The 22,648-nt window shown below is 39.8% G+C and overlaps 1 protein-coding gene across 2 annotated transcripts in view; it reads right to left on the bottom strand.

Moving 5' to 3' along the window:
- The window catches only part of Jak1 (Janus kinase 1), a 106,743-nt gene that overhangs the window by 27,668 nt on the left and 56,427 nt on the right, over window positions 1–22,648 (bottom strand). The window contains exons 3-9 of one of the 2 annotated variants that reach the window (XM_090334682.1): window positions 21,471–21,669; window positions 18,561–18,684; window positions 14,291–14,444; window positions 9,147–9,310; window positions 6,063–6,405; window positions 4,750–4,935; window positions 642–799 (exon numbers count right to left, since the gene is read on the bottom strand). In XM_090334682.1, the coding sequence (XP_090190808.1) occupies window positions 642–799; window positions 4,750–4,935; window positions 6,063–6,405; window positions 9,147–9,310; window positions 14,291–14,444; window positions 18,561–18,684; window positions 21,471–21,669 (1,328 nt within the window). Of the gene's footprint in view, window positions 1–641; window positions 800–4,749; window positions 4,936–6,062; window positions 6,406–9,146; window positions 9,311–12,119; window positions 12,298–14,290; window positions 14,445–18,560; window positions 18,685–21,470; window positions 21,670–22,648 lie in introns of those variants that run through there. The other variant, XM_090334683.1, reaches the window with a different exon arrangement.

Here is a 22,648-nt window from a genome sequence, read left to right as displayed (position 1 = left end):
ATTTAACAGGAAGTACACTGAACCCCTGCTGTCTCAAAAGCAGAACACAAATGAGTAAAAAGAAGTTACAAGAGGCCAAGTACAATTCTTTTTAAAAAGGTTTGTACACTGGTCACTAGGGGAGCTAAAATCTATGACTACCTTGTGTATCACTATGGGGCCTATTTGTAGAGATGTTTAAGTAGTTGTTAATTCTAAGACACAGGTATTCTAAGGCATCTGACAGGGCCCTTTCTGGCTTTAAGGCTAAATCATACTCCCAGTCTTCACCATTCCTCCAGTAACACTAGGCCAAACTAACCCAGTATTCTATTTACCACCTGTCTGGTACTGAGATCTATATTGTACCTCAAAATGCCTACAGCATTTGACAGGGCAGGGGATTAGGAAAGGTAGTGCTGGGTTGATCAGCTATGGAAGGTATTAAACTGAGTCGAGAGGCTATGGCAGGAGCACTGATAGAAGGAAGCTCAGACAGCAGCAGTAGAAAAGAAGGCAATCTATATGTACCATAAATGAATAGAGTCAACTGTTCCAACCTGCATAACTAGCCTTATCAGGGTTGGACAAGGCCACTCTCCCTACCACTAAAATCTGGGCTATTGTCACACCAAAGTCACCAAAAACATTCTAGAACCAACCAGATTGGACCATGACAGCCATTCTGTATGTTGTGGACAATCAGTGGGGGAGCCACATCAGTGCAGAGGTAATGGTGGGCATCTGCTGTGAGCCGGAAATAGCCATCTACCAGGGATACGAAGGACAAGGCCTCCTCGTGGGAAGAAAGTTTCAGTTCCTGTTAAGAGAGAAGACATTCGAATGGTTACAATATGTGTCCACCACCCTACATGACCATCCTCATCTGTAGAGCACCATGTAGAAGATACTTAAAACAAAACTCAGAACATATGACCTCACAGGGAAAACATCTTCTTGAAGGCAACTATACTCCTGCATTTACAGAGGATCTATATTGTTCCATGCTTACCCCTCTATTATCTTAATGAGACCAAGACAAAGGACAATGCATTTGGGTAAGAAGGGATGGGACCAAAGAGAGGCTGTGACAGAGAGACCTACAGAGAAGTTGCCTCCTGAGTCCAGACAGAAAAAACAGCAGCCTGAATCAAAGTGACAAAGGCACAAAAGTAGATGTAGTAAAAGGAGAAGGTATATATTCTGGTCTTGGCACAAAGCAATGACCCACTGCATTGGTATTTCTGTTCTGCAGTGAAAGAATAGAGGCATGACTGCCTCATCTCATGGCACAGCTAATACAGAAGTTGACATTCCTGTGTTCTAATCCAAGAATGGTTCTCCATACAGTGCTCAGTTGAAGGAGGCAAATCTTACTAGGAGAGGAAAAAAAATAAAAAGACAAGGCACAGCAAAGTAGAAGAGAGAATTTCCACAAAGGAAGGTATTTAGAAAAACATTCAGAGGAAAAGCCAGGGGTCCCAGATCAAATACCATCAATCTGAATAGAAATGTTTGCTCATCCAAGAACACGTCTTGGTGAGAAAATACATGGAAATCATGATCTGGAGCTCCAGTTTACAAAGATATTTAAAAGCACCTGAGTCTTCAGAGAGAGGTAGAACACTTGAGAATAAGGTTCTTTCTTCTAGAAGAGGGAAAGGCTGGTAAGGAAAAACACGAAAACTGCTGAGGAGAAAGGTGGCCAGTGTGTATTACCAGCTAGTTAGGAAGGTGGTAAAGGGGACCTGATAACAACTGTAATGTTAAAGGAAGGGTGATGCCCTAAGATTGTGCCAAGGAGGTCACGAGGGCAAGGCAACACAGAGATGGCACCTCAGAAGAGAGATTTCCTTTCAGGTGTAATCTAATATCCATCTGAAAATACCTCTGGAAAACAGATTTGAGAGGCTCTAAAATGAAGTGCAGGGTTCATATCTAGCCATAAGAACATCCAAATTTCTTAAGAGCAAAAGCCTAAGTATAATTGGAAATATCAAAGAGAGAAGTGATACATGAAGATGGATTTGGAGATGTATGGCCATGCTTTCCTGGAAGACCATCAGCCAAATGCTACCTATTCAAATGAAAGCACACAACGGTAGCTAATCCACAGGTTCTGGTGTGAGGCCTAAATTAATTTTGAAGTTTGATGAACTTCAGTAAAAAATTATTTTTAAGCAGGCCCTGCCAGAAGGTCACTCTGAACTACTCAGGGCAGATAGACAAATGGCAAGTTTGTCTAACACGGGAAGGTGCAACAGACGGTGTTTGCTTAGGGCAGACCCTGCAGTTAAGCATATAGCTTCCTGGGACACCCCAGGTGGCACTAACAAATCAGTAAGAAGTTTGTCAGTAAGAAGTTCTTACCCAAGGATACCTTTTGAAGTTCTTCCCCAATTAGTGTTAGAGTTGTTTTATGAATTTCCCACAGTATGTAATGATCACTAAAGTCCCTGCCTACCTCAAAGAAGTGTATAAAAATGCTGTAACCCTAGGCTCGGGGCTCTCTGCATCACCGGCTGCGGCTGTGTGTGCTAGAGACCAGGCTCGAGCTTACAATAAAGACTCTGTGCTCTTATATCGGATTCAGCTCCTTGGTGGTCTTTGGGGACCCTGAAATCTGGGCATAACACTGGAACCTCCTATCTGGATTCAGATCATAGCATCACTGCCTGCTACTGGGTTTAAGCATATGTATTATTCACTATTTTTATAGGCAAAATTGGTCAGATATTGGTATTTTCAAATTGTTTGGTCAAGTGGGTTAATCTCTTTGTGATTCACTTTCTTCCTCTGTGAAGACAACTGTCTACCCACTCAAGAGTCAAAATGAAAATGGAAAGAGTGGGTACTTGTCAAGAACTTGGAATAGGAAGTACTGGACACAGCTTGGCAGAGCTGTAGGCCAAAGAGGCCAGGGTAAGCTCTGAATTGGAAGACAGGGGCCCCAACCAAGTGCCAGATCTGACTGTGTCAACTGTTAAATGGTAAGATAGGCTGACAAAATGTGTATCCTATCTGTTGCTTCTCTTCTTCCTCCTCCTAATTTGTTAAGGGATTATCTATATTCCAGAGGCAGAATCTCTAACGAACCTATTCCTCACTGCATCAAAGTCCCTTAGCCACCCAAGCAATGAAGGCAAAAGGCAGGGTCTGTACCAGACAAGGCAAGTCCTGATGGTTCCTCACTCTGCAACCCTGTACAAAGCTCTGCATCTCTTAGTAATGGTCTCGCGTTCCTCACTTCAAACAGCTGGTATTGCTACAGCTAAGCTTCTTTTGGTGACTAACCTTAGCTTAGGACCTTAAGTAAGGACTAATAACATAGGTACAGAATATAACCCATGGCCTGGCATCTATTATTTTCTCTCACCCTACATTTTCTATATTTCCATCAGTATTGATCTGGGCTTTTTCAGTCTTCTCCTCACTAGCTTTTATTACATTTTTTCTGATAAAATTAACCTTTTTTTTTTAAGGAAGAGAGACTAAAGTCTCCAATAACCTTACCATAAAAAATATAACTACTAATATCTGATTCTTTTTGGCGGGGGAGTGGGTTAAACTCAAGGCAGGTACTCTACTAATTGAGCCTTGTCTCTAGCTTTTTGCTTCAGCTACTTTTTAGATGGGGTCTCATATTTTTGCCAGGGTTAGCAAATCATGAAGAAATTTTCCAGTTTATAAAGCTTTATATGCTTCTTTTTACTTCTAAAGTCAATGTGATTATATAATACTATTACTTGGGTGGACATGCATATCTAGACTGCTTTCAGTATTCTAACAATGAATTCTGCTAAAATGATTTTTATTCATTAACCAGTATCTTCATCCCATATTGCTTCTAGAAGATCAAGATCCTTTTTAGGTGCAAGATTCAAACTCGATACCTAATGCTACTGCTCACTGCCAGAGCTCTACCAACAGAGCCATGCCTCCAACTCCTTGGTTATTTCTTCTTTCTCTTCTTTTTTTTCTTTTGACCCTAGATTTCTTCTTTCTCTTCTTTTTTTTTCTTTTGACCCTAGATTCTAGAATGGAGGAATATGAAAATAGTTTCAAAGCTTTAAAAACAAATTATCTTTAAGTAGTTGTAGGAAGGGGGTTCAGTTCAATGTCAGTTGTTGAGTACCAAGTGTCTTGATCAATGTCTTACTATCAGATTCATTTTCAAAAGAAAACAAGTTACTCTGGCTGTGAGAGTAACCATCCGTCTATCCTAAGCCCTGTCACACACAAGGCTCTTCCTTATCAATGTTATTTTTTTCAACATAATCTTTGCTAAATTTAGGCAACACAAGGCATTTTCTTGGTGTTGCTTCCTTTTGCATTGTGATTGTACTCTTTTCACCAGGTGGTCCTCTCCAGTGCTGTCATCTGAGACTTTCCCTGACAAAAGTACTTATTTCAGCAGTTTCTACTTCCTCTGCCGAATTGGCTTGCTTATTTAGATTACAAGTGCTACCAGGAAAAACCAAGTGAGATGAATAGCCCTTTCTCTGCCAGAGTTTCTGGGTATATGCCTTGCACCTTGAGAAGGCCTGTTCAAAGCTCTGCCAAAATGGCCAGTAGGGCTTCCCACTAGTCCCAGAGACCCATCTGACACCGCAGAGAAGCTGAGGAGGCCCTGGGGGAAATATGTTGCAGTGGGCCTTTTGGGCTTGAATGGGATTCTCTCTTGGGATAGGAAATTTAGAATCACATGCCCTCAGCAATGCCTCCCTCTCCTTACCACATCCAGAACAAACAGCTTCTGAGCAAACTTACCATTTTTTTGTTGTCTTGCTTGTTAATGCTGACTACAGACTCCTTTATTACAATGTGAGTGATTTCAGGGAAGTATGAAAAATTATTCCACTCTTCCCGGATTTTGTTTTTCTCCTCATCCTTTTTATGTTTATTTTCCAGTTTCTTCCGCTTCAGCTTATTTTTTTCCTTTTCAACAGGAACAGCCTGATAAAGATACCAAAAAGGAACAGGGTCAACTTGGCTTTCCTAGCTTTCTGCTGGTAAAAGATTAATACATTTGACAACTTCATGTAGACCAAGGAGGATAAAGTCACCTGCAGAAACTCACACAGAAAATTCAGGAACATAGTCTTAGAGATTAGGTACATACTTATTAATACAGTATCTCTGATATAGAAAGAAGTCACCTGGTAAGTACAAGCCACTTTTATCTCAGCTTGACAACAAAACAATAGGAAGAGATGACTCTTGTTTACTTTTACATTATTACAGTAGTAATTACAATAGCAGTTATATTAAATTTATTCAACACTTATTATATGCCCCATTCTGTGCTAAATGCTACTTAGTTCTCTCACTGGGTCTATGAACTAGATACAGTAAAAATAGTTGGCCAAACATATTCACAGGTACCACATCCATGGATTCTGCATACACTGATCCAATCAATCAGAGAATGAAAATGTAAATCAGACCTATTAATGGCTGTATCTGTCTTGAACAGGGAGATTTGGGGTTTTTTTTCCTGTTATTATCCCTAATGTATGTAATGTCGCACTTACATCTATTAGGTATTATAATACAGAAAGAGTTTATGCACATTATAAGCAAGTAATTTACCATCTTATATCTAAAGAGTATCCACAGATTTTGATATCTACAGAAGAGTTCTGGATAACTTCCTCCCCTCAGACATTAAGGAACTATTGTACTTCTATTTGACAGACAAATAATATGCAATTGATATGAGTAAAATAACCCTCTCAAGGCCTCATAACCAAAACTGGTAGTTACCGTATCAGTCAGCTTTTCTAAGATTTAAAACCAGCATCTTAAAACCTTTCTTTTCCACCTGTTTTATTCAACAAGCACAGTAATAAAGAAGTTTCAGACTGCAAAACTGATAATACTATTTCAAGAAGCCAGAAGCCTAAGTCCAATTCTTGCCTCAAATGTTCTACATGGATGACTAAGAAATGACTCATATACAGTCCCTAGATTAAATAAACTCAAATCATAAGGGTGATTGAAAACAAGTTGTTCAGGCAGGGTAAATAATACAAATTGTGTGACACAGTAGGTCTTTCTGATTAGACACCACAACCACTTACATTTGGCTTCTGTCGCCACTGGATTCCAAGATTTCCAGTCACCATCACTTCATAGTAAAGAACATTTCCACTGTCATTTGCATGAAACCAATTCTTCTCATTTTCTGATGATATCAGTAACATCGATGTCTCAAATATTTCAGCCCCATAATGTTTTGTCAATGTCTCCAAGGTAGCCAGGTATTTCACCTTCAGGTCATGTGTGGACACACTACTGTCGCAAATGGTCTTATTGTTAAATTCCTTAAGGAAGTCCTTGAAAACGTTATTTATTCTCATTCTGGTGAGAAGATTTCTTTGTCTGATGGATTTATTCAATGTTTCTGGAATATATCGCTTGTAGCTAAAAGAAATAAAGATGTCTTTATTTCTCATCAGGTTAGTAGAAAAAGGTTCAGAAACAAACCTGTGTGAATCTTTCCTACATATGTTGCCAAATGAGAAGGGAAGACCTATTTCCACATCACCATAGGTGATAAATGTAAGGAGCTGAACATGAACTATAATGGAAAGGTATATGTATTTATCAAGTTTTCTGAATCACAAAAGTAGACACAAATATTGACTTATCTACATTTCTGCTTGATAGTTAATTGTTGTGAACATGTTAGCATTCACATGTATACTGCCATGATTGAGCACTAGATAGAAAACAATATAAAAGGCATCCAGAGTAGATCTTTCCTGGAGAGATACTACATATATATGCTACTTTTCCTGTCTGCTCATTTTTCTATAAAGATCACAGACTTTTTCTTTTCTTTTAGTCAATCCAGGGGCTTGAACTGTTGGCCTGGATGCTGTCCCTGGGCTCTTTAGCTCAAGGGCCATAGCACCATGAACCTCCATAAAAGAAAGAAAGAACAAGTTTACTATGGAACAAATGAAGAAGCTGATTCGTTTGTTATCCCCAGGTATAGGGGTCAGAGACACCCTGGCCCAGAGAAGTCCAGCAGCATTAATGGTTTCACAGCAGAGGAGTGAAGTTTGGCATTAATCCTCAACTTAAAGTATAATTTTTTAAATTTAGATTAATAGAAGAGAGAAGAGCTGTCTGGGCTCAGAGTTTGGCCTAGTGGTAGAGTGTTTGCCTAGCATGCACGAAGACCTGGGATCAATTCCTCAGTATCACATACATAGAAAAGGCCAGAAGTGGTGCTGTGGCTCAAGTGGTAGAGCTCTAGCCTCGAGAAAGTCCAAGGACAGTGGCTCAGGCCCTGAGTTCAAGCCACAGTACTGGATAAAAGACAGAGGGGGAAGGAGAGGTGAAGGGGGAGAGGGAAGGGGAGAGGGAGGGAGAGGGAGGGGGGAGGGGAGCTGTCTGTTTTTGTTTCAGACTCATGACAATATAAAGATGGAAAGATGGCCAGGCACCCCTGGTTCACACCTGTAACCACAGCTACTCAGGAAGCTGAGATCTGAAGATGAAGGTTAGAAGCCAGCTTGGACAGGAAAACCCATGAGATTCTTAACTACAATCAACCAGCAAAAGCCAGAAGTAAGAGCTTTGGCTCAAGAGGACGAGTGGCAGGCTTGAGTGAAAAAGCTAAGGCACAGTGTCCATGCTTGAGTTCAAGCCCAGCAACAAATACCAAAAGTAAATAAATAAATAAACACATGTGTGTGCGAGCACGTGCACGCACATACCCAGAATGAAGGTTGAAGGTCAAAGAAAAAGAGAAAGCAGCAACTTGGCATTGCTTTATTAAGGATGAGATAGATTACAGGGCAAAGAGAAACAAGAAGTTAGACTGAGGACGTGGCTTAAGTATAGAAAACCTACATAGCAGGCACAAGACACTGAGTTCAAACCCCAATATCATCAAGTAAAAAAAAAAAACAAGCAACCTTCTGAGATGTTTGCCACCTATTATAATTAATGGAGCCATAAGTAAATCTCCCTCTTTTTTTTTTTTTTTTTTTTTTTTGCTAGTCCTAGGGCTTGAACTCAGAGCCTTAGCACTGTCCTTGGGCTTTCTCAAGGCTAGAGTTCTACAACTTGAGCCATGCACATTTGACTTTTTTTTAATGTATGTGGTACTGAGGAATCAAACCCAGGTCTTCATGCATGCTAGGCAAGCACTCTCCACTAGGCCAAATACTGCGCCCAGACAGCTTTTCTCTCTTCTATTAATCTAAATTTTAAAAAATTATACTTTAAGTTGAGGATTAATGCCAAACTCTCAGCCCCAATAAAATTCTTAATACAGAGACTCTTCTTTTCTGACAATAACAATACCCCACTGGGGAGTAAAAATTTAAAAAAAAACTATACAAAATTAAGAACATGCTGACCATTGACCTTCAATACTTTATAATTTAAATACAATTTTCTTGTATATATAATAAAGTTTGATCATCCCTCATATAAGAATTAACTGTTCCTTAGTATACTATGAGAGCTCTCTGGAAGCTCAGGCTGAGATAGCAATAGCTACTTATCCTGTAGTAGTGAGGACTGCAAGATAGGATAAAATGGAGAAAACTGCAGACATGGATGGCAATGTCTACCACAGGGTAAGGAGCATCTGAGTCACTGATATGATTGGAATCCTTATTCCAAATGTTTCACTGCAGAATAGATTTGTGACAGTACTAGTCACCATTTAAAATCAGATCAAGAACAAGGAAAGGGATGACATTGTCCAAAAAGAAAAATACTCTTGGAAATGAAGCTGTGGCTCAAAGTAGTACAACACTCATTTTAAGCTAAAGAGCTCAGGGACAGTAGCTAAGTCCTGAGTTCAAGCCCACAACCAACAAAAAAAAAAAAAAAAAAAGAGAGAGAGAGAGAGGGAGAGAGGGGAGGGAAAAAGAAAAGAAAAACACACAAAAAAGAAATGTACTCTTTACCTGACTTATGTAACTGTAACTCCCCTGTATATTACCTGTGTAGTAACATTTTGGAAAAAAACAGTTACAAGTAAACTATCTTTTTTCAAGTAGTCTAAGTAAGATTTGGGTTTTACAGAGAACAGCCATTGAGCAAATGCTGGGTACAGTCCTATGAGATGTGTGAGAACATATAAAAGTAACATCATCATCGTCTCCACCATCCACTCTTTGCCCAGAAGAAAAGATTACCTGATATCCTTGGGAAGTTCTGGCAACTGCATCTTCTTTATCATTGCATAGTGTGAGATGGCCAAGACAGCCATTCCGAGGCACTCGTTCTCAATATCATGTCCATCCTGCTCCGTTTTAGGGTCCCGAATGGGAGCCAGGCATTTGATTAAATCATACTGTCCCTTTAGAACAAAATGAACCATAATCAATATCAAATCACACTTATCTTTTTGTTGTTGTGTTTTTTCCCCCCATTTTTGGGGTTGACCTCAGAGCCTGAGTGATGTCCCTGAGAGTTGTTGCTCAAGGCTAGCACTCTACCACTAGAGCTACAGCCCCCCTCCAGATATTTTTTAAGAGCTTAATTGGAGATAAGACTCTCACATACTTTTCCTTCCCAGGCTGGCTTCAAACCCGGATCCTCAGATCCCAGCAGCAGGATTACAGGAGTGAGCCACCGTGCCTGGCCTCACTTACCTTTTTTATCTTGATAGGACAGCTTCTACATTGGGAGGTGACACCCAGAAAAGCAGTACAACAATGATACAAATCATATTTACGGTAGCTCCAGCATTAAAACTTTTTCAACAAAGCTAGGCATGAATACTCTCCTTAGTATTCAATCAGGAAGCATTTCTTGGGTACTCTGAAATGCATTTTTGAAGAGTATATTCACATAAAAACCCCTTGGTGAAGCTTGCCATATCATTAATGCTAGGCTAAACTTCCACTACAGCATGGGAAAGTGACACTGGGCTAAATGACATTCACAGTGCATGCTAGACCAAGCATACCAGAGCACAGGGGTAACACTGGGCTGAGTGACTGATCACTCTTTAATTCCACAAATGTACTAGACAATTAGTCTATAAAAACTGGGTATATCCTCATTTGTCATAATCAGTAGAAACCTTGTGCTCTCCTAGCAGAGATTTACAATAGAACAAAATCTAGATACATAAGACCATATAGTATGAGGCTAAATGTAAGAACCTCCAGGATATAGAAACAATAGCCATATAATTGTTGTCCTTAATGTACTATGTTGTCTCTCATCTCTTTTGCTGTCCCTTGGTTATCTCATATTGTTAGAATATTTCACCTTGTTATCTGATATATTTTATATATGCTGAATTGGTTATTTGAAATAGGATAGGGATGGGGGGAAATCAAGATGAGTGGGGGGGATGGGGAGAGGGAAATGGGGACTGTGACATGAGAAATGGTACCAATGTTTGTGAAGTAATGCACCTTCTATCTGGTGAATATAATGTAACCCTTCTTTAATTACAATAAAATATATATGAGAAAAAACTGGGTATATCAAGTTGACAGGGCCACCACCTCCCTTCCTAAAGTAAACTTACAAAAAAATATAAATGGCAGATGGTTCTTATTAACCCTTACTGTCATTTCTAGATTCTGCACTTCATTCTTTTTTATTATTTCACTTAATCTTTACCACAGCCATGCCAGGCAGGTATTAACATTAGCTCTTTCTAATAGACGAGGAATCTAAGGCAGTCCCATTGATTCATTCTGAAGAACCAATTATGGGCTACATGTTACATGAGGCCCTGGACAGATAGCAACTTAGTAAACCATGCTATGACCTCATGGAAATTCCATTCTAAAGAGGAAGTATGGTATGGTTATGATAGTGCATAGAACTAGATGTAATTCTAGCTATTGAGATGGATATTGTGACAATTATAGTTTTTGAAACCATCCTGGGTAAAGAGTTAGTGAGCTATGGGGGCCAGGAGTTTGGCCTAGTGGTAGAGTGCTTGCCAGCATGCACGAAGACCCGGGTTCAATTCCTCAGTACCACATACATAGAAAAAAGCCAGAAGTGGTGCTGAGGCTCAAGTGGTAGAGCTCTAGCCTTGAGAAAGTCCAAGGAAAGTGCTCAGGCCCTGAGCTTAAGACCAGGACTGGCAAAAAAAAAAAAGAAGTGAACTAGATGGACGTGGTAGTAACATACTTGTTATTCCAGCTATACAGGACGCATAGGTAGTATGATTGTTGACCAAGGCCAGCCTAAGTAAAATGAGAGACCCAAGCTGGGCATGGTGGCTCACGCCTGTAATCCTACCCACTCAGGAGGCTGAGATCTGAGGATCAAGGTTCCAAGCCAACTCAGGTACTAAAAACCTTGAGACTTTTACCTCCAGTTAACCACTAGAAAACCAGAAGTGGGGCTATGGCTCAAGAGACAGGGCAACCAGAGAGGGAGGGAGGGAAGGGAGGGAGGGAAGGGAGGGAGGGAAGGGAGAGGGAGAAGAGAGAAAGGATAGAGAGAGGGAGAAGGGAGGGGGAGGAGGGGGAGGAGGGGGAAGAAGGGAGGGGGAGAAGGGAGAGGGAGAAGGGAGAAGGGAGAGGAGGAGAGAGAGAGAGAGCACACCAATCTAAGGAATAACTACAGTGAAAAGATCTCAGAAGCATGTCTAAGGTAGCAGAGTACCTGCATAGAAAGCATGAGGACAAGTTCAAACCGCAGAATAATAAACAAACAAGATAACCAAATGTCAGTTACAAAAAGTATCAAATAGAACTGTGTATCATGGGCCAAGAGTTTAGTGAATAGTAAGTTAAGATTAAACCTAGACCTGACTCCACTATGCCACAGCCGTACTCAATCTTCATTGATAGCTTAAAAGCATTCAGCACTCTGACGACTGCAAACTCTTCATTCTTTTTCCAGACTGGAAAGATGTGAGATGTTCCTTCTGAAGACACTCATTTTCTCTCTCAGAAAACCTCATTTTGATAGCTTTTTTGGACTTGAATTTAGGGGACTGAGCCCAGTCCTTGAGCCTTTGTGCTGAAGGTTAGCACTCTACTATGGAGCCACAGCTCTACTTTCAGCTTTTAGGTCATTAACTGGAGATAAGAGTCTCACAGACTTTCATGTAGGCTAGCTTGGAATCTAGATCCTTAGATCTCAACCTCCTATGCAGCTAGGATAACAGGTCTGAGTCACCCCCATACCTGGCCATTGTGATGACATGTGAGGGGATTCTCAAGCTGCAGTTCCCTTTCTGTCCACAATTGGCTTTCTTCTTCCTCTTAGTAAGAAAATTCTACAAATTTCTGAGAAACAACAACAATCGTCCTATAATGTGTGAAAAGAAGAACAAAATCTAAAGCTAGGATTTTTGGGGGAAGAGTATTATTTTTCTGTGACCATTACTTTTTTTCTCTTTTTTTTTCTTTTTTTTTTTTGCCAGTCCTGGGGCTTGAACTTAGAGCCTAAGCACTTGAGCCACAGCACAACTTCCAGCTTTTTCCGTGTATGTGGTACTGAAGAATTGAACCCAGGGCTTCATACATGTTAGGCAACTCTACCACTAGGTCAAGCACCCAAGCCACTGTGAATGTTTTATGTCATACGAAAAGACAGTCTTGGGCTGGGAGTTTGGCCTAGTGGTAGAGTGCTTGCGTAGCATGCACGAAGACCCAGGTTCGATTCCTCGGTACCACATACATAGAAAAAAGCCGGAAGTGGTGCTGAGGCTCAAGTGGTCGAGTGCTAGCCTTGAGAAAGTTCAAGGAAAGTGCTCATGCCCTGAGCCCAAGCCTAGGACTGGCTAAAAGCAAAACAAACAAACAAACACCCAAAAAACATAAAACAAACAAACAAAAGAGTCTTAATGCAATACTTCTGCTTCCAAGAATGATGAAAGAATAAATCCTCTTAGGTGCATACCACAGGCTTCCTTCTTATACTGACTATACAGAAAGGGGAAGCAGCCAGGCGCAGTGGCTCACACCTGTGATCCGAGCTACTCAGGAGGCTGAGAGCTGAGGATCAAGGTTCAAAGCCAACCCAGGTACTAAAGACTGTAAGACTCTTATCTCCAATTAACCACTAGAAAACTGGAAGTGGCACCAAGGCTCCAGAGGTAGCCTTGAGTTGAAGAGCTCAGGGACCAAGTTCAAGCCCCATGATCCACATGAGTGGGGGGGGGCAGGACGGGGGAAAGAGGAGGAAGAGTAAAACTACCCCATACATACCTCAGCATGGGCCTGTGAATGGGGAAACATGAGGTAGGAGAATAAAAGAATAAATCTCATATAGAGATACACGGAATTGAGAGATTGGTGCCAAAAAGATCGATCTGATTATTTTTGTCTAAACAATATCTGCCCATGATTGTACATTGTCTTGTTCCTCTACAGCAGTCTCTAAAGGTAGATCTAAGTTATGTAGGGAACAAGGATAAAGTACAGGCTGTACAGTGATATAGTGAGCTATAACTTTGATATAAAACCTGATGTCCTAAGGAAACAACAGACACAAACAGGAACCCATAAATATATACTTATGTTTATTCATAACGGCTTATCACAATGATAGCATCAATGGGAAAACTTGGGGAAAAAAAAACCAAAATGTCAAGGAATATGTGATCAGTTAATGACTGAGTTTCTTCAGATTCCAGAATCAGTATTCAATTTCTTAAGTCTCCTCTCATATGTCTCATAAGCTTCTCCAAAGGAGAACTAGATCATCCTGAAGCTCTTTTTTGGTAGAGAATAACTCTATTGTCCACCAGACAGTGCCCAGAACAAAAACCAAGAAATCATCTTTGCATCTTCTAGTCTTTCCCCTTCTATACTCATCCCATCAGAACACTGTATTCATTTTTAAAACTGTATTTCATTTTTAAAATAAATGGCAGATCTGCTTATTCTTATCCAAAACCACTGTCACTATACTAAATGAAACTAGCAATTTCTCCCCCCAGATCACTGTTTTAGGATCTTAATTAATACACCTGGAGTTTATTCTGACCAGACCCCATCTACTTCTTACATGTAACATTCATTCATTCACTTATTGCATGAGTAAGATCAAGTCCCCTCAACTCTGTGCATGGGATATCACAAAAAACAAGCAAAATGGCAGAGGGTTGGAAAGGAAAGCAATAAAGAAGAAAGTCCTGCAAAATCCACAAGTAGAACAGATAGCTTCTTGGGAGGCTGAATTGCTGCCTCCCTGCTCACCTGGGGCAACTCTAAATGTGGCAAGAACTCCTACAAAACAGGCCATAAAGCTTCCCAGTGCATCAAATTCAGCTGTACCAGGAATAGAAACCCTCAACAGATGTCTCAGTCTCCCCACAAACTCCAGATCATCCTGAGCCCAAACTTCCTACCTGAGCAAACAGATACTCTAATGAGCTGGCATCAAGGAGAGGGGTTGCATCTGGAACCTTTTTCTTCTCATAGCCATTTTTCTGCTTCTTTGGAGAATGTCGCCACACAGACTGTTCATTGTCATTGGTCCCATGCCAGTTGGTGAAGTAGAACCTGAAATGCAATAAAATAATGTCAATTTTGAATCCTTAGTACTAGAAGACGACTCCTGTGTCCACTGAGAGTAGTTGGTACTGGAAGCAGAACTGCTCTGAGGTAAGCAGAGACAAGACTTATACCTTACATGCCCTCATCATTCCTCTCCTTTCACTCTTGCAAGCATTTCACAAGAGTGTCCTATCAGCATTTCCTCTACAACATAGGGAGATAGCTATTTCCTGTTATATCAAGATGGCCAGTAGCATCCACTACGTCACCATAAACAGGAAAATACTTGCTGCCTGCACCTCTATGCTGGCCCAGCATATCAAATAGAGCCATGATGCTTGGCTATCGGGCCTTCGTCTCAAGACCATTTCTAAAACTTATTTTCACCAGACAATGTTATGTTTCCCAATTTCCAGACTGATATTATTAAATTTGTGGTAAATGAAGATTAGGAATAGAACTACATGAACTCTGCTACAAGCACCAGCTATCGTGTCAAGGATAAGTTAACAGCACTCTACAAACATGCCACCTAATCTTCACAGCATCTCTGAAAGGTATGTTTTACTGTTTCCACTACACTAATGAAGAAAAGGAAGGTTGTAAGAGGCAAGATGATCTACAACTGCCGATTTCCTCTGCCACTTATACAGGAAACATGAATTTTGGAAAGACTTAGCTCTGTCTATATCTTTCTCCCTTGAGCTGCCCATACGCTGACAGAAAGACAACCATGTTACTCTGAAGTAATGGGGCAAAAGGCATTGATTTCAAGCCTTATACAATGACTAATTAATTGATTAACTGATAAGAGTGAGATGAAGAGAGAAGGGGAAAAGTAGAGGGAGGGAGGGAGGGAGGGAGGGAGGGACGAAGGAAGGAAGGAAGGAAGGAAGGAAGGAAGGAAGGAAGGAAGGAAGCAAGCAAGCAAGCAAGCAAGGAAGGAAGCAAGGAAGGAAGGAAGGAAGGAAATGAAGCTATGTGTCACTGAACTGTACTTGTTGACCCAAGACATTGTAGGTCTGTTAGGCCTTGAGATGGCTCTTAGGCACAGTCTCCGTCCTTGGTTAAGTCCAATCCAGCAACATTATAAAACAACATACAATTGGCGGGGGGGCATAAGCACAACTATACCACAACTTTCATGAGCCCCATATACTTTTCGCTTCATCCACATGAAAACATTGAAAGTTATTTTTCACAACTGTGAAGATGAATGTAATTCAACCAACTTCATTTATCTGTGACTTTAAATAAAATTAAAGCATTTCATGGCCCTCTCAAAATGGCCATTTCAAAATTGCTAGCAGTTTCAAATGTTCTCACCATGAAAATTATTTATAGTGATGAGTACACATTGAGATTGGCCTAATCATTCCAGATTGATAAGTAATAGTCATTTAATTCCTCATAAGTGTATATAATCTTAAGCTATCAAAGTGTCCATTTATAAGGAAATAAATAATCAAGATATTTATCACACTTGGTACACACAGATTACTTTACTATAACAGGCCAATGGGAAAAGCAGAAAGATATTTTTAAAAAAAGCTCTCACAAATCTATCCTGCAAAATTTTTCTGTTTTTGTTTTTGTTTTGTTTTTGTGGGTCATGGGACTTGAAGTCTGGGCTTGGGTGATGTCCCTGAGCTCTTTAGCTCAAGGCTACTGCCCTATCCCTGGAGCCACAGCACCACTTCCCCTTTTCTAGTGATTACTGGAGATAAGAGTCTCTTGGTCTTTAGTGTTTGGCATGGCTTTGAACCACTATCCTCAGATCTCAGCCTCCTGAGTAGCTAAGGTTACAGGCATGAGCCACCTCGTCCGGAAATCCTGCAAGTTTTTGAGAAATTTGCACATTTAAGTGGATAACCATTATATCCAAAGATTTTGCTTTAAGTTTCTCTAAATTTTACTAATAGGATCAGGATTTCACTCAGATGAAAAGACAAAAAAAGACTGGAAATGTAGCTCAAGTCCTGAGTTCAAATCCCAGTACTGACCCCCAAAAGCATGGTTTTCTTCCCTTAAAAAGAAATAAAAAATAACTGTTTTACATTAACATATATTGCAAAAACAACTATCAAAAATTTTCATTATCTAAAAATAGAAAACCACAGCTTAAGTAAAAGAAGATGTAGTCCCAAAATAGGACTCAACTGAAACAATCACTAACACTTTTTTTTCATATCACATCTTGTTCAATGGTGAGACTGAGTTTTCAAACTTTTTCTTCTTTGTTGTAATGCAAATGCTTTATTTAGCTTAGGGTGGTACTATTTTCTCCCAGGTTCAAAGAGTTTGTGGTTAAGAGAAAAAAAAAAAAAAGCAATATCCTGTTGAAGCACAATGTCAGGTACAAAGGCAAGGTGACAAAAACAAAGCTGTTGTATATTTCCTGGCAGCTAACAAGCAAAACCAGCTTTTAATACCAAGGCATTCCTAACAAAGACTATTGCTTCAGACAGGACTATAGTGCTAACACAGTTTACTATACACTAAGTGCCAAATACTACGATCCTGGACTCAGCTAAATTTTGAAAGCTCCAGGAAAGGAATTAGAACTCAATGGCATGTTCCTTGCTTAGACTAACAGCTCTTAAATATATGTATCAATAATAATCACACAGACAACCACTGGCCATAAAGAACAAAATTATACTTAGAAAAGCAATCAAAATGTAATCAGAAGGCTCAGACGAGTGGAGTAAATGGTTCCCTAATCTGAGGGGAGAAATCTTACACAGAACACACCTCTTTCCCCTTAAGGTTAGACCTTCAGTAATTTCAAGAGGAAGAGGAAAAATGAGCCCTAGAAGGATTATGAAAGTGACATCTGGTTCAGTTTTCAGAAAAATCCTATTGTTCTGGAACAGTCACAACTCTACCAAAGTCACAAAGGCACCAGCAGCTAAGATTGCAGAGAGCTTCTAAGATTCAAGAGAGCTTTTCTATCATGCCCTTGGTATCCAATTCACATCTGAGATAATTTGTTGTTTTAATCAGATGTATACAAATTAAGGTCTGAAATTGTAGCTACTCAGAAGGCTAAGATTTGAGGATTGTTGTTCGAAGCCAGCCTGGGCAAACAAATACACGACACTATTTCTAATTAACTACCAAAAAGCTGGAAGTAGAGCCATAGTTCAAGTAGTAGAACACCAATCTTGACCAAAAAAGCTGTGAGACAGAGTCAGGTCCCTTAGTTCAAGACCTAATATTGACACATATACATGTATGTACGTATGTGTACAAGCACAAACACACACACGGGTTCTTTTCATACAGAATCCTTCCTTTTTTAAAAGTTAAAGAAGCACCTATCCATGCATGACCATGAGACATTGCAACATTTAGCAACGTCTGCAACATGGAAAAAAAGACCAGCTCTTATCAAAAGAAAAGTTATAGCCCTACTGCCAAAAGTCCTCAGGTGTAGATTAAAATAGCTATTCCCTTAGAGCAAGACCAAGTTATAATTGCTAAGTTATTATTTTATCATATAGACATATCTTTTAGTAAGAAATATTTTATATTATGACCCAGTAAAAACATATACATAATAAAAATATTGCAAAAAATCAAAATACAATACTCCAACCATATGTACCTACAGGATATTATCTATTATTGCATATTTTTCTAAATTCTGGTTACAACCCTCTATATATATATATAATTTTGGCCAGTACTAGGACTTGAACTCAGGGCCTGGGCTGTCCTTGGGCTTTCTCAAGGCTAGTACGCTACCACTTGAGCCACAGCACCACTTCCAGCTTTTTCTGTATAGGTGGTACCAAGGAATGCTAGGCAAACACTCTACCACTAGACCATGTTCCTGGACCCAGAACCCAATATATTAAACTCATAATTCACCATCTGGGATTCACCTCTGCTGGACACAATTCACAATGGTCTTTACATTATAAACATTTCTCTTCTGAAATGTGCATCTAGAATTGCACACCAAGAACTAAAGAAATATTTTCTCATAACCAATACAAAGTTACAAATTACCAAAATTACTGTAATACTTCTTGCTAAATGACTCAGGGACCCAGATAACTGCCATTCTTTGCTGCATGAGGAAACTACACAAGCACCAATTCTGTACTCCAGTACCTCATGCGGTAGTGGAGTCGAAGTGACATCTTGTCGTTGACAGCAATGATGTGGTTTGGAGCATACCAGAGTTTGGTGTTCTCATCGTATAAGGCAAAGAGGTTATGGCATAAGGGAGAGATACCTGGGAAAGAGAACACATAAGAAAATTACAGAAAGATTCATGTGATCAGCTGTTTCTAAAGCATGACATATGCAAAGATAAGAAACTCTCTTATCCAAAAAGAATCTAGGTCACCTTATCCTTTACAGGCAAATATAACTTTCAACCATGTTCAGTCAAGCAATTTTAACCATAAATAATAATAAGAACTACACCATCTGGACAACATACTTCTTGGAAAACTAGTATGTACATATTTGCTAATATAAAAACAAAAGTTGTTATTTTTCATTTTAGGAGTTTGGGAGTTTAGCCTAGTGGTAGAGTGCTTGCCTAGCATGCACAAACACCTGGGTTAGATTCCTCAGTACCACATACATAGAAAAAGCCAGAAGTGGTGCTGTGGCTAAAGTGGTAGCGCTCTAACCTTGAGAAAGCCTAAGGACAGTGTTCAGGCCCTGATTACAAGCCCCAGGACTGGCAAAAGAAAAAAAAAGCAAAATAAAAGAAGTTGCCATTTTAGGTGTCTAAAAGTCTTACAGAAGCTTGATTTTTATCTTTTTTAGGCTGAGAGGCTCTGGTTCCATCTAATATATACTATGCTAATCAGTCAGAAACATTCTTGGAGTTTAGGAAATCTTCAATTTGCTTCCTTTAAAATATGTTTAAACAATTCTAATATACTATGATTATAAATTCAATATGCAAGGAAATCCTGGCAGTAGTACACACAAGCTGCATTTTAGAATAAATACTAAACAAAGTGATTTTGGAGGTGATTAAAATGTATTGCCATGAATAATAAATACTTCTTAAGTACTCTGTACAGTTATCATAAATGCTTTTAGTAGTCAACTTAGCTCAAAGTTATATGCTTAACAAAATAGGCCAGTACAGCTTTGTCTCCCCAACACATTCTTTAATAACAAAGATAGATAGAAAAAAATAAGGGAGACTATGAAGCTACTCATTTCAGAGCCCAGGATGAAATATAGACCTGTAATTTCAACAGGTATATAGAGACATAGTGCCTATCATCATTACTGGTAGTTTCAAGACCAAGTAGACTTCAAACAGGAAACTTTTAAGGCAAAAATCATGGGGGGTTGGGGAGGAATGAGATAATTGGTGCTCAAATCAGACACCTGAAATGAGAAAGACATTGACAGGTCCCTTGCCTGGTCCTATACAGCTAGAAAGGAACTCTTTCTAAAGCAGTCATAACTCCCTCCCTTTCAGGTGTTCTGAAACATAAAGCTTTTTAAGCAGAAGGATATATCAGAGAGGAATGGGGCTTCTAGACAAGGTACATTACTAACAAGACATGTGTTTCTTGAAATAACTATACTATTCCTATAATGCTGTTTTGAAGGCTAAGGTCATATATACGCACACATACGTATGTATGTATGTATGTATGTATGTATGTATGTATGTATGTATGTATATGGGTTTGAACTCCAGGTCCAAATTTTTGCTGGTTAATTGGAGGTAAAGAGTCTCATGGATATGTATGCCTGAGACAGCTTTAAAGTGAAATCCTCAAATTGCAGCCTTATGAGTAGCTAAGATTATAGGCATGAACTACCGTGGCTTGACATTATTTTTTTTTTAAAAAATCGAGTTACTAGGCACTGGTTGTTAAGACTTGTAATCCTAGCTACCCAGGGGATTGAGATTTGAGGACTATGGTTTAAAACCAGCCCAGGCAGAAAAGTCCATGAGACTTATCTCCACTTAACAGTCAAAAAGGTCAGAAGTGGAGCTGTAGCTACAGTGGTAGAGCACCAGCCTTGAGCACAAAAGCTCAAGGACAGTACCCAAGATCTGAGTTTGAGCCCCAGGACCAGCACACACACACAAAAAAAAACCCCACCTGTTTTAAATGCATAATTCAATGACATTTTATACTAGTCACCACAACCTAAGTAGATAAACTAAAACTAAGTTTCTATGCCTTTATTTCACTTATCATTTAAAATCAGGTAAATAAAGGCTCTTCAAGTCAAGTTCAAAAGGTAATAAAAGGAGCTCTTCTGTGTTAGGTGCTTTGGTTTCTCACCCTCAAGAGGTGGGAGGTTAACTAAGATAAGCCTCACTTTGAAAGAGAGAGAGAGAGAGAGAGAGAGAGAGAGAGAGAGAGAGAGAGAGAGAGAGAGAGAGAGAGATTGATTTTTATTAACAGCTTCACTGTCCCTTTTCACAACCTGACAACTTGCCCAAGCCACAAAGCAACACAACTTCTTACTTCAAGCCAGCACCACAAAAGGAAGGGCAAGCTATGGTGGCAAGAGAATGGGCTACCCTGCAGGAGTTCTGAATAATTCCTAATATACTGAGATGCTTGTACTTTGTTCTAGGTGCTTTCCATACAACCTCATCAACAGCTAATGTTATCCCAATCATATAGATGTGGAAGAAATAAGAACTGAGTCTCAATCTCATGTGGTGGTAAAAGCTTTTAATTCCAGCACTTGAGACTATGACAAAGGATTGTGAATCTGGAGTCAGCTTGGGCTACACAGTGAGACCCTATCTCAAAAGAAGAAAAAACTAACCCCACACAGAAGCAATCATCATTCCTTTGTACTCAATAGCTCATTAATGATTTTTCAGTGCCAAGTAAAACTGCAGAATTAATATTACTGGCTAAAGATCAATTGGAAGTGGCAGTGGCAGAGATAAGGCAGAATCCTGTTCCTGGGATCTCTACCTTTCTGCTCAGCAAAACTAAGAGGGAAAGAGACTTCAGATCTGCTTCTGGGACAGTGGAACAGTGCCTCCCAAGCCCTGTCACCAATACTCACTGCATTCCTGTGCGGCCCTGATGCACAGTTCCTCTGCCGTGTACTCTCCACTGCCCAGTCGGAGGGGCTCTCTGTCCAACAGATAGAAGGTCACTTCTACCCCTGGCTCAGGGACCACCTGATTCACTTCAGTCTTCTTGGAGCTCCTCATTTTAGCACAAAAAGCCATGGCATTACAGTCTTCTTTTATGTTTAGATACTATATGGAGAGAAAGACAATATGACGTAGTCATTCTAGGTGCTAAAAGTTCAAGTGATAAGAGTCCTGTTAAAGTAAGAGCACAAACACTTCATTGTGAATAAATACTCCTGCTCTTTCCCTTACAAGGGAAAAACTACAGAAATAATTATTAATTAATATAATTAGCATGCTAATTACCTACAGTCAAACCATTTTCTAAACAATCAAAATTATCTTAAAAAATGAGCAGGGGGAATTTGTTTTCTCTACTAGCATACAAGCTGCAGCTGAAAAAAAAATGCAGTATACTATGGAAACAATGATGTAAAAGGTCCTAGACATAATAATTAACGTTGCTACTTTTACTAGTATCATGTGACTTCTTTTTTGTTTTTCTGTACTTGTCATAGGGCTTGAACTCAGGATCTGAGTGCTGTCACTGGGCTTTTTGCTCAAGGTTACTATTCTACCACTTGTAGCCCCAGTTCTACTTTTGGCTTTTTTTTTTTTGGTAGTTTACTGAAAGTAACAGTCTCACAAGCTTTCCTTCCTAGGCTGACTTTGAACAACCATCCTTAGATCTCAGCCTCCCGAGTAGCTAGGATTATAGGTGTGAGCCACTGGTACCTAGGTGGATCATGTAACTTCTGAACAGACTTATGGCAAGAATTACAGTCTCCCCCCCCCCACCCCCGGCAATCCTGGTACTTGAACTCTGGGCCTAGATGCTGTCTCCCTAGCCTCTCTGTGCTCAAAGCTGGTGCTCTACCACTTGAGCCACAGCATCACTTCTGTCTTTTTCTGAGTAGTTTATTGAAGGTAAGACACTCACAAACTTTCCTGGATGGGCTACCTTGAGGGAGAAAGGTAGGACCCACTGATGAGGTATGGTGTTAGTCACTCCATGGCCCTCAAAAGTACTAGGAACAAAGAAGCAGTATCAACCCTGGGCCAGGTCACAGAAGAGCAAGGGAAAGTCCAACATATTCTTTCCTTC

Source organism: Megascapheus bottae, chromosome 6, assembly GCF_031878675.1.
Source record: "Megascapheus bottae isolate mThoBot1 chromosome 6, mThoBot2.hap1, whole genome shotgun sequence".
NCBI lineage: Eukaryota > Metazoa > Chordata > Mammalia > Rodentia > Geomyidae > Megascapheus > Megascapheus bottae.
Note: the sequence above shows the minus strand (reverse complement) of the source record. Positions and strands in the feature narration are given on the sequence as shown.